General features: G+C 47.4%; 1 protein-coding gene across 2 annotated transcripts in view; it reads right to left on the bottom strand.

Annotated features, from left to right (window-relative positions):
• Positions 1-13680, bottom strand: part of LOC121583621 (sorting nexin-30) — a 90859-nt gene that overhangs the window by 33048 nt on the left and 44131 nt on the right. For both annotated transcript variants that reach the window (XM_045214444.1, XM_041899729.1), the window contains exons 3-4: positions 11978-12088; positions 10090-10248 (exon numbers count right to left, since the gene is read on the bottom strand). In XM_045214444.1, the coding sequence (XP_045070379.1) occupies positions 10090-10248; positions 11978-12088 (270 nt within the window). The remainder of the gene's footprint in view (positions 1-10089; positions 10249-11977; positions 12089-13680) is intronic.

A 13680-nucleotide genomic window follows, 5' to 3' on the forward strand; every position in this document is an offset into this window, starting at 1 on the left:
ACCTCAACACGCAGGTTACCACCTCAACAAGCAGGTTAACGACACAACAAGCAGGTTAACACATCAACACGCAGGTTAACACCTCAACACGCAGGTTAACACCTCAACACGCAGGTTAACACCTCAACACGCAGGTTACCACCTCAACACGCAGGTTACCACCTCAACACGCAGGTTAACACCTCAACACGCAGGTTAACACCTCAACACGCAGGTTAACACCTCAACACGCAGGTTACCACCTCAACACGCAGGTTAACACCTCAACACGCAGGTTAACACCTCAACACGCAGGTTAACACCTCAACACGCAGGTTAACACCTCAACACGCAGGTTAACACATCAACAAGCAGGTTAACACCTCAACACGCAGGTTAACGACACAACAAGCAGGTTAACACCTCAACACGCAGGTTAACACCTCAACACGCAGGTTAACACCTCAACACGCAGGTTACCACCTCAACAAGCAGGTTAACGACACAACAAGCAGGTTAACACCTCAACACGCAGGTTAACACCTCAACACGCAGGTTAACACCTCAACACGCAGGTTAACACCTCAACACGCAGGTTAACGACACAACACGCAGGTTAACACCTCAACACGCAGGTTAACACCTCAACACGCAGGTTAACACCTCAACAAGCAGGTTAACACCTCAACACGCAGGTTAACGACACAACAAGCAGGTTAACACCTCAACACACAGGTTAACACCTCAACACGCAGGTTAACACCTCAACACGCAGGTTAACACCTCAACACGCAGGTTAACACCTCAACACGCAGGTTAACACCTCAACACGCAGGTTACCACCTCAACACGCAGGTTAACACCTCAACACGCAGGTTAACACATCAACACGCAGGTTATCACCTCAACACGCAGGTTAACACCTCAACACGCAGGTTAACGACACAACAAGCAGGTTAACACCTCAACACGCAGGTTAACACCTCAACACGCAGGTTACCACCTCAACACGCAGGTTAACACCTCAACACGCAGGTTAACACCACAACACGCAGGTTAACACATCAACAAGCAGGTTAACACCTCAACACGCAGGTTAACGACACAACACGCAGGTTAACGACACAACAAGCAGGTTAACACCTCAACACGCAGGTTAACACCTCAACACGCAGGTTAACACCTCAACACGCAGGTTAACACCTCAACACGCAGGTTAACACCTCAACACGCAGGTTAACACCTCAACACCCAGGTTAACACCTCAACACGCAGGTTAACACATCAACACGCAGGTTAACACATCAACACGCAGGTTAACACCTCAACACGCAGGTTAACACCTCAACACGCAGGTTAACACCTCAACACGCAGGTTAACGACACAACAAGCAGGTTAACACCTCAACACGCATGTTAACACCTCAACACGCAGGTTAACACCTCAACACGCAGGTTACCACCTCAACACGCAGGTTAACACCTCAACACGCAGGTTAACAACGCAACAAGCAGGTTAACACCTCAACACGCAGGTTACCACCTCAACACGCAGGTTAACACCTCAACACGCAGGTTAACACCGCAACAAGCAGGTTAACACCTCAACACGCAGGTTAACACCTCAACACGCAGGTTAACACCTCAACACGCAGGTTAACGACACAACACGCAGGTTAACGACACAACAAGCAGGTTAACACCTCAACACGCAGGTTAACACCTCAACACGCAGGTTAACACCTCAACACGCAGGTTAACACCTCAACACGCAGGTTAACACCTCAACAAGCAGGTTAACACCTCAACACGCAGGTTAACACCTCAACAAGCAGGTTAACACCTCAACACGCAGGTTAACACCTCAACACGCAGGTTAACGACACAACAAGCAGGTTAACACCTCAACACGCAGGTTAACACCTCAACACGCAGGTTAACCACCTCAACACGCAGGTTAACACCTCAACACGCAGGTTAACACCTCAACACGCAGGTTAACACCTCAACAAGCAGGTTAACACCTCAACACGCAGGTTAACACCTCAACATGCAGGTTAACACCTCAACACCGTGCTCCTCTGTAGCTCAGCTGGTAGAGCACGGCGCTTGTAACGCCAAGGTAGTGGGTTCGATCCCCGGGACCACCCATACACAAAAAAAATGTATGCACGCATGACTGTAAGTCGCTTTGGATAAAAGCGTCTGCTAAATGGCATATTATTATTATTATTAACACGCAGGTTAACACCTCAACACGCAGGTTAACACCTCAACACGCAGGTTAACACCTCAACACGCAGGTTAACACCTCAACACGCAGGTTAACACCTCAACACTCAGGTTAACACCTCAACACGCAGGTTAACACCTCAACAAGCAGGTTAACACCTCAACACGCAGGTTAACACCTCAACACGCAGGTTAACGACACAACACGCAGGTTAACACCTCAACACGCAGGTTAACACCTCAACACGCAGGTTAACACCTCAACACGCAGGTTAACACCTCAACACGCAGGTTAACACCTCAACACGCAGGTTACCACCTCAACACGCAGGTTAACGACACAACACGCAGGTTAACACCTCAACACGCAGGTTAACACCTCAACACGCAGGTTAACACCTCAACACGCAGGTTAACACCTCAACACGCAGGTTAACATCGCAACACGCAGGTTAACACCTCAACACGCAGGTTAACACCTCAACACGCAGGTTAACACCTCAACACGCAGGTTAACACATCAACACGCAGGTTAACACCTCAACACGCAGGTTAACACCTCAACACGCAGGTTAACACCTCAACAAGCAGGTTAACACCTCAACACGCAGGTTAACACCTCAACAAGCAGGTTAACACCTCAACACGCAGGTTAACACCTCAACACGCAGGTTAACACCTCAACACGCAGGTTAACGACACAACAAGCAGGTTAACACCTCAACACGCAGGTTAACACCTCAACACGCAGGTTAACACCTCAACACGCAGGTTAACACCTCAACACGCAGGTTAACACCTCAACACGCAGGTTAACACCTCAACAAGCAGGTTAACACATCAACACGCAGGTTAACACCTCAACATGCAGGTTAACACCTCAACACCGTGGTCCTCTGTAGCTCAGCTGGTAGAGCACGGCGCTTGTAACGCCAAGGTAGTGGGTTCGATCCCCGGGACCACCCATACACAAAAAAAATGTATGCACGCATGACTGTAAGTCGCTTTGGATAAAAGCGTCTGCTAAATGGCATATTATTATTATTATTAACACGCAGGTTAACACCTCAACACGCAGGTTAACACCTCAACACGCAGGTTAACACCTCAACACGCAGGTTAACACCTCAACACGCAGGTTAACACCTCAACAAGCAGGTTAACACCTCAACACGCAGGTTAACACCTCAACACGCAGGTTAACACCTCAACACGCAGGTTAACACCTCAACACGCAGGTTAACACCTCAACACGCAGGTTAACGACACAACACGCAGGTTAACACCTCAACACGCATGTTAACACCTCAACACGCAGGTTACCACCTCAACACGCAGGTTAACGACACAACACGCAGGTTAACACCTCAACACGCAGGTTAACACCTCAACACGCAGGTTACCACCTCAACACGCAGGTTAACACCTCAACACGCAGGTTAACATCGCAACATGCAGGTTAACACCTCAACACGCAGGTTACCACCTCAACACGCAGGTTAACACCTCAACACGCAGGTTAACACCTCAACACGCAGGTTAACACCTCAACACGCAGGTTAACACCACAACACGCAGGTTACCACCTCAACACGCAGGTTAACGACACAACACGCAGGTTAACACCTCAACACGCAGGTTAACACCTCAACACCCAGGTTAACACCTCAACACGCAGGTTAACGACACAACAAGCAGGTTAACACCTCAACAAGCAGGTTAACACTATTCCTGTGTTGATTAGACATAGAAGGAATCGTGAGCATGCACCCTATAAAGTCAACTTGTATAATCTGTTAACTGTAACATGTCAACCTACTAGTCCAGGAACACCTATTATATCTATTAAGCTGTCTTTACTTAATATCAGATATCTCACCAACAAATCATTCTTGGTAAATGACATTATGATATCGTACAACCTAGATTTGATGTTTCTCACTGAAACGTGGCTAACAGAAGACTGCAGTGCTGCCATTCTTAACGAGACGGCACCTGAAACATGTGGCTATATGAATACATGTCGAAATGGTAGGAAAGGAGGAGGAGTGGCTGCCCTATTCAAAGATACATTCCAGTGCAAAGAAAATACACTAGGTCATTTTATTTATTTTGAATACCTCTGTTTTACATTGAAGGGTACCCCCAACATTTTGTTTTTAACCATTTACAGACCTCCACGATATTCTGCAAATTGTATTGATGGTTTTGCTGAACTACTCTCTGTTATATCAGTTGATTATAACTTGTTTATTTTTACAGGGGATTTTAACATCCAGACAACAATGCCAAATGACTTTTTGCACTACTTGACACTTTTGATCTCACTCAACATGTGAAAGAGCGCACACACACTCAAGCCCACATTCTAGATCTGGTTATCTCTAAAGGTCTCGATATTTCCTCTGTCATGGTTAAAGACATGGCCCTGTCTGATCATTTCTGTGTCTTTTTTGAATCACTTATCACCCCGAATGTTCCAGTAAAACTCAGTTTCTGTTAAGAAAAGGTACATTAATGAGAATACCAATGCTCAGTTCATGGAAGCCATAGCTATCTCTCCAACAATAAGTGCTGAGTCAGTTGATGTACTCCTGGATAATTTTAATGCCAAAATATTGAATGTCATGGATCGTGTTGCACCGGTAAAGGTAAAGAAAACTATGAGCAAACAGAAAACACCACGGAGAAGCACCATGATGGTGAAGCGCCCTGAAGAGAGAATCGAGGACAACGGAACGTAAGTGGAGGAAAACTCAACTTCAAATTCACTTTGACATCTATAAACAAAGCCTTGGTAGCTTCAACAATGAGTTACGCAGGGCCAGACGGCAACATTTAATGATCAACAAGAATATCACCAATACCCGCACTCTATTTGTCATGGTCGACAAGCTTACAAAGCCAATAAAGCAGATGCCTTCAGAACTCTTGTCCACTGTGAAACTGTAATGAATTTGCGTGTTTCTTTAGTGAAAAAAATGATAAGTATAAGATGGACCATCAAAAGGACTCTGTACCGTCGCCACGACCACCAATACATAACTTAGTTATTATGTCGCATTTTAATACAATTGATCAAAAATCCCTAGAAGAAACAGTTCGACATCTTAAAGCTTCCACTTGCTGTCTCGGCACACTGCCATCAGACTTTTTTTTAAACAATTTTTAACTCTGATAACAATGGACTTACAGCAAATAGTTAATAGCTCTCTGCAATCAGGCATTTTCCCAACGTCTCTAAAAACAGCTGCCATTAATCCCCTATTAAAAAAAGAGAACACTGGATGCATCTATACTGAACAACTATAGACCTGTATCAAATCTCCCTTTTATAGCCAAGATCATTGAGAAGGTTGTCTTCAATCAACTCAGCAATTTTGTGACCTCATGCGGTCTCTTAGACAAATTTCAGTCAGGTTTCCGACCTCACCACAGTATTGAAACGGCCCTGATTAAAGTTTTAAATGATATACGGCTGAATACTGATTCTGATAAAATAACAGTTCTGGTTCTATTAGATCTCAGTGCATCATTTGACACTGTCGATCATGGAACACTTATAGATAGGCTGGAAAAGTGGGTAGGACCCTCCGGGACAGTCCTTGATTGGTTCAGATCTTATCTAGATGGCCGGAGTCACCATTGGTAATCATGAATCTGATAGGGTGGCTATGACATGCGGAGTTCCACAGGGATCAGTTCTCGGACCGATTCTGTTTAATCTCTATATGCTACCTGGGCCAAATGTTACAGAACAACAACATTAACTACCACAGCTATGCTGATGATACTCAAATATATATGGCTCTCGAACCGTATGACAACAGCTCAATAGACTCTCTGTGTCTCTGTATAGAGCACATAAATACCTGGATGAACCTAAATTGTCTACAATTAAACCAAGATAAAACTGAGATTATTGTGTTTGGCAACAAAAAAAGTATTAGTAAAGAGCTGGATTCTCGGGTCCTTAAAACCAGCGATCAAGTGCGTAATCTTGGTGTTCTGATAGACTCAGACCTCACATTTAACAGTCATATCAAAGCGGTCACCAAAACAGCATTCTATCATCTAAAAAATATAGCCAGAATCAAAGGCTTGGTGTCCCAAAAAGATAGAGAGAAGCTCATCCATGCTTTTATCTCCAGTAGGGTTGACTACTGTAATGGCCTCTTAACAGGACTCCCGAAAAAGACTGTAAAACAGCTGCAGCTCATTCAGAATGCAGCTGCTAGAACGTTAACCAGGACCAAGAGAACGGAGCACATCACTCCGGACGTTAACCAGGACCAAGAGAACGGAGCACATCACTCCGGACGTTAACCAGGACCAAGAGAACGGAGCACATCACTCCGGACGTTAACCAGGACCAAGAGAACGGAGCACATCACTCCGGACGTTAACCAGGACCAAGAGAACACGGAGCACATCACTCCGGACGTTAACCAGACCAAGAGAACGGAGCACATCACTCCGGACGTTAACCAGGACCAAGAGAACACGGAGCACATCACTCGGACGTTAACCAGGACCAAGAGAACGGAGCACATCACTCCGGACGTTAACCAGGACCAAGAGAACGGAGCACATCACTCCGGACGTTAACCAGGACCAAGAGAACACGGAGCACATCACTCCGGACGTTAACCAGGACCAAGAGAACGGAGCACATCACTCCGGACGTTAACCAGGACCAAGAGAACGGAGCACATCACTCCGGACGTTAACCAGGACCAAGAGAACGGAGCACATCACTCCGGACGTTAACCAGGACCAAGAGAACGGAGCACATCACTCCGGACGTTAACCAGGACCAAGAGAACGGAGCACATCACTCCGGACGTTAACCAGGACCAAGAGAACGGAGCACATCACTCCGGACGTTAACCAGGACCAAGAGAACGGAGCACATCACTCGGACGTTAACCAGTACCAAGAGAACGGAGCACATCACTCCGGACGTTAACCAGACCAAGAGAACGGAGCACATCACTCCGGACGTTAACCAGGACCAAGAGAACGGAGCACATCACTCCGGACGTTAACCAGGACCAAGAGAACGGAGCACATCACTCCGGACGTTAACCAGGACCAAGAGAACGGAGCACATCACTCCGGACGTTAACCAGACCAAGAGAACGGAGCACATCACTCGGACGTTAACCAGGACCAAGAGAACGGAGCACATCACTCGGACGTTAACCAGGACCAAGAGAACGGAGCACATCACTCCGGACGTTAACCAGGACCAAGAGAACGGAGCACATCACTCCGGACGTTAACCAGGACCAAGAGAACACGGAGCACATCACTCCGGACGTTAACCAGGACCAAGAGAACGGAGCACATCACTCCGGACGTTAACCAGGACCAAGAGAACACGGAGCACATCACTCCGGACGTTAACCAGGACCAAGAGAACGGAGCACATCACTCCGGACGTTAACCAGACCAAGAGAACGGAGCACATCACTCCGGACGTTAACCAGGACCAAGAGAACACGGAGCACATCACTCGGACGTTAACCAGGACCAAGAGAACGGAGCACATCACTCCGGACGTTAACCAGGACCAAGAGAACGGAGCACATCACTCCGGACGTTAACCAGGACCAAGAGAACGGAGCACATCACTCCGGACGTTAACCAGGACCAAGAGAACGGAGCACATCACTCCGGACGTTAACCAGGACCAAGAGAACGGAGCACATCACTCCGGACGTTAACCAGGACCAAGAGAACGGAGCACATCACTCCGGGACGTTAACCAGGACCAAGAGAACGGAGCACATCACTCCGGACGTTAACCAGGACCAAGAGAACGGAGCACATCACTCCGGACGTTAACCAGGACCAAGAGAACACGGAGCACATCACTCCGGACGTTAACCAGGACCAAGAGAACGGAGCACATCACTCCGGACGTTAACCAGGACCAAGAGAACACGGAGCACATCACTCCGGACGTTAACCAGGACCAAGAGAACGGAGCACATCACTCCGGACGTTAACCAGGACCAAGAGAACGGAGCACATCACTCCGGACGTTAACCAGGACCAAGAGAACACGGAGCACATCACTCCGGACGTTAACCAGGACCAAGAGAACGGAGCACATCACTCCGGACGTTAACCAGGACCAAGAGAACGGAGCACATCACTCCGGACGTTAACCAGGACCAAGAGAACGGAGCACATCACTCCGGACGTTAACCAGGACCAAGAGAACGGAGCACATCACTCCGGACGCTAACCAGACCAAGAGAACGGAGCACATCACTCCGGACGCTAACCAGGACCAAGAGAACGGAGCACATCACTCCGGACGTTAACCAGGACCAAGAGAACGGAGCACATCACTCCGGACGTTAACCAGGACCAAGAGAACGGAGCACATCAATCGGACGTTAACCAGGACCAAGAGAACGGAGCACATCACTCCGGACGTTAACCAGGACCAAGAGAACGGAGCACATCACTCCGGACGTTAACCAGGACCAAGAGAACGGAGCACATCACTCCGGACGTTAACCAGGACCAAGAGAACGGAGCACATCACTCCGGACGTTAACCATGACCAAGAGAACGGAGCACATCACTCCGGACGTTAACCAGGACCAAGAGAACGGAGCACATCACTCGGACGTTAACCAGGACCAAGAGAACACGGAGCACATCACTCCGGACGTTAACCAGGACCAAGAGAACGGAGCACATCACTCCGGACGTTAACCAGGACCAAGAGAACGGAGCACATCACTCCGGACGTTAACCGAGACCAAGAGAACGGAGCACATCACTCCGGACGTTAACCAGACCAAGAGAACGGAGCACATCACTCCGGACGTTAACCAGGACCAAGAGAACGGAGCACATCACTCCGGACGTTAACCAGACCAAGAGAACGGAGCACATCACTCCGGACGTTAACCAGGACCAAGAGAACGGAGCACATCACTCCGGACGTTAACCAGGACCAAGAGAACGGAGCACATCACTCCGGACGTTAACCAGGACCAAGAGAACGGAGCACATCACTCCGGTTCTTACATCTTTACATTGGCTTCCAGTCAGTTACAGAATTGATTTCAAAGTGGTGCTTTTAGTTTATAAATCTTTGAATGGTTTAGGACCCGAGTACATGTCTGATATGTTTGAAGAATATAAACCGAGCAGGGCTCTTAGATCCATGAACACAGGTCAGCTAGTAGAGCACAGAGACCAAACTAAACATGGAGAAGCTGCATTTAGCACTTATGCTGTACGCAACTGGAATAAACTACCAGAAGATCTTAGATGTGCCCCAAACGTATCCATTTTTAAATCCAGGTTAAAAACACTTCTCTTTTCACGTGCCTACGACTGAGCACTTAAACTTAACCACACTGTTTAGCCTTATAGCTTCCTATGGTTTTATCCCATTTGTATTTTTTTATTTTTAATCTTTACATGTTTTTATTTTATTTTTATGATGTTTTCATTACTTTTGATAAACATCTTTGTAAAGCACATTGAATTGCTTCGATGTATGAATTGTGCTATATAAATAAACTTGCTTGCTTGCTCAACGAACAAAAAGACATGAGAGAGCAGTTAGCCGTTAGCTACTTTTGGTCACTCATAAATAATCTCTCCGGTTTTATATTTGACGAGGTTGAAGCGCTTCTGACACCATGTTATGATCTTAGTCAGATATGACTGTACTGCGCAGCAGAGCACGAGGAAATGGCCCAGCTTCAAAATGTTAGTGATCAATTCAGTGATACCCGAGCCCCTTGCCCGTACCCTAGTTATTGATGAAAAAAACAGGCCCTACCCGGTCCTAACTCGTTGTATGATGGGCTAGGGTCTGGTAGCAGAGCTCTGCTAACCTACCTTGGTAGAGAGGAAGGCGTTGAGGTGTTGGTTGAACGACAGGACAGGATGGTCAGCCACTCTCTTCAGGAACTTATCCAGAGCCTTCCTCCTCGTCTCTACAAACTCCTCAGAGAACCGGTCCACCACCCCCTTCATCACAAACTTCTCAGGGAGGGGCTAGAGGGCACAGCCAGAGAGAGAGAGAGAGAGAGAGAGAGAGAGAGAGAATGAGAGAGAATGAGAGAGAATAGAGAGAGAGAGAGAGAGAGAGAGAGAGAGAGAGAGAGAGAGAGAGAGAGAGAGAGAGAGAGAGAGAGAGAGAGAGAGAGAGAGAGAGAGAGAGAGAGAGAGAGAGAGACAGTGTCATAAATCAGTGTTGCCATCGGCCCAAGAGGGAATTTCTCTTGGTCTATTGCTCAAGATGGGAAACCGGGGTTCAGATCCCACCAGATACACTAGTACCTAACTTACTTGTGTGTAGCCTACAGTTAGGGTCAGGGGTTAAGGGTTACCTACAGGTATGAGATGTGTAGTCTAGGGTTAGGGTCAGGGGTTAGGGGTTACCTACTGGTATGAGATGTGTAGTCTAGGGTTAGGGTCAGGGGTTAAGGGTTACCTACAGGTATGAGATGTGTAGTCTAGGGTTAGGGTCAGGGGTTAAGGGTTACCTACTGGTATGAGATGTGTAGTCTAGGGTTAGGGTCATAGTCAGGGGTTAAGGGTTACCTACAGGTATGAGATGTGTAGTCTAGGGTTAGGGTCAGGGGTTAAGGGTTACCTACTGGTATGAGATGTGTAGTCTAGGGTTAGGGTCATAGTCAGGGGTTAAGGGTTACCTACTGGTATGAGATGTGTAGTCTAGGGTTAGGGTCAGGGGTTAGGGGGTTACCTACTGGTATGAGATGTGTAGTCTAGGGTTAGGGTCAGGGGTTAAGGGGTTACCTACAGGTATGAGATGTGTAGTCTAGGGTTAGGGTCATGGTCAGGGGTTAAGGGTTACCTACTGGTATGAGATGTGTAGTCTAGGGTTAGGGTCAGGGGTTAGGGGTTACCTACTGGTATGAGATGTGTAGTCTAGGGTTAGGGTCAGGGGTTAAGGGTTACCTACAGGTATGAGATGTGTAGTCTAGGGTTAGGGTCATGGTCAGGGGTTAAGGGTTACCTACTGGTATGAGATGTGTAGTCTAGGGTTAGGGTCAGGGGTTAGGGGTTACCTACTGGTATGAGATGTGTAGTCTAGGGTTAGGGTCAGGGGTTAAGGGTTACCTACTGGTATGAGATGTGTAGTCTAGGGTTAGGGTCAGGGGTTAAGGGTTACCTACTGGTATGAGATGTGTAGTCTAGGGTTAGGGTCAGGGGTTAAGGGTTACCTACTGGTATGAGATGTGTAGTCTAGGGTTAGGGTCAGGGGTTAGGGGTTACCTACTGGTATGAGATGTGTAGTCTAGGGTTAGGGTCAGTGGTTAGGGGTTACCTACTGGTATGAGATGTGTAGTCTAGGGTTAGGGTCAGGGGTTAAGGGTTACCTACTGGTATGAGATGTGTAGTCTAGGGTTAGGGTCAGGGGTTAAGGGTTACCTACAGGTATGAGATGTGTAGTCTAGGGTTAGGGTCAGGGGTTAGGGGTTACCTACTGGTATGAGATGTGTAGTCTAGGGTTAGGGTCAGGGGTTAAGGGTTACCTACAGGTATGAGATGTGTAGTCTAGGGTTAGGGTCATGGTCAGGGGTTAAGGGTTACCTACTGGTATGAGATGTGTAGTCTAGGGTTAGGGTCATGGTCAGGGGTTAAGGGTTACCTACAGGTATGAGATGTGTAGTCTAGGGTTAGGGTCAGTGGTTAGGGGTTACCTACTGGTATGAGATGTGTAGTCTAGGGTTAGGGTCAGTGGTTAGGGGTTACCTACTGGTATGAGATGTGTAGGCTGACTATCTTCCAACTTGGTCCTGAGCCAATCAAAGTCCTGGTAGCGTCTCCTCACGGAGTACTCTGGTAGGTCAAACTCCACCCGCGTTGTCTGGAGAGAGAGAGAGTCATGGAGGGTTACACTGTGTTACCTAACACTAAACCTAACCGCCTCACGGAGTACTATGGTAGGTCAAACTCCACCCGCGTTGTCTGGAGGGACAGAGACAGACAGGAGGCCTCCACTTTCCTGCCCTACATGATGCCCTATATGATGCCCTACATGATGCCCTACATGATGCCCTACATGATGCCCTACATGATGCTATATGATGCCCTACATGATGCCCTACATGATGCTATATGATGCCCTACATGATGCCCTACATGATGCTATATGATGCCCTACATGATGCCCTACATGATGCCCTACATGATGCCCTATATGATGCCCTACATGATGCCCTATATGATGCCCTACATGATGCCCTACATGATGCCCTATATGATGCCCTATATGATGCCCTACATGATGCCCTACATGATGCCCTATATGATGCTATATGATGCCCTACATGATGCCCTACATGATGCCCTACATGATGCCCTACATGATGCCCTACATGATGCCCTACATGATGCCCTATATGATGCCCTACATGATGCTATATGATGCCCTATATGATGCCCTACATGATGCCCTACATGATGCTATATGATGCCCTATATGATGCCCTACATGATGCCCTACATGATGCCCTACATGATGCCCTACATGATGCCCTACATGATGCCCTACATGATGCCCTACATGATGCCCTACATGATGCCCTATATGATGCCCTATATGATGCCCTATATGATGCTATATCATGCCCTACATGATGCTATATGATGCCCTACATGATGCCCTACATGATGCCCTACATGATGCCCTACATGATGCCCTACATGATGCCCTACATGATGCCCTACATGATGCCCTATATGATGCCCTACATGATGCCCTACATGATGCCCTATATGATGCTATATGATGCCCTACATGATGCTATATGATGCCCTACATGATGCCCTATATGATGCCCTACATGATGCCCTACATGATGCCCTACATGATGCTATATGATGCCCTACATGATGCCCTACATGATGCTATATGATGCCCTACATGATGCCCTACATGATGCTATATGATGCCCTACATGATGCCCTACATGATGCTATATGATGCCCTACATGATGCCCTACATGATGCCCTACATGATGCCCTATATGATGCCCTACATGATGCCCTACATGATGCCCTATATGATGCCCTACATGATGCCCTACATGATGCCCTATATGATGCTATATGATGCCCTACATGATGCCCTACATGATGCCCTACATGATGCCCTACATGATGCCCTACATGATGCCCTACATGATGCCCTATATGATGCCCTACATGATGCTATATGATGCCCTATATGATGCCCTACATGATGCCCTACATGATGCTATATGATGCCCTATATGATGCCCTACATGATGCTATATGATGCCCTACATGATGCCCTATATGATGCCCTACATGATGCCCTACATGATGCCTTACATGATGCCCTACATGATGCCCTACATGATGCCCTACATGATGCCCTACATGATGCCCTATATGATGCCCTACATGATGCCCTATATGATGCCCTATATGAT

Source organism: Coregonus clupeaformis, unplaced genomic scaffold (genome assembly GCF_020615455.1).
Source record: "Coregonus clupeaformis isolate EN_2021a unplaced genomic scaffold, ASM2061545v1 scaf0258, whole genome shotgun sequence".
Lineage (NCBI taxonomy): Eukaryota > Metazoa > Chordata > Actinopteri > Salmoniformes > Salmonidae > Coregonus > Coregonus clupeaformis.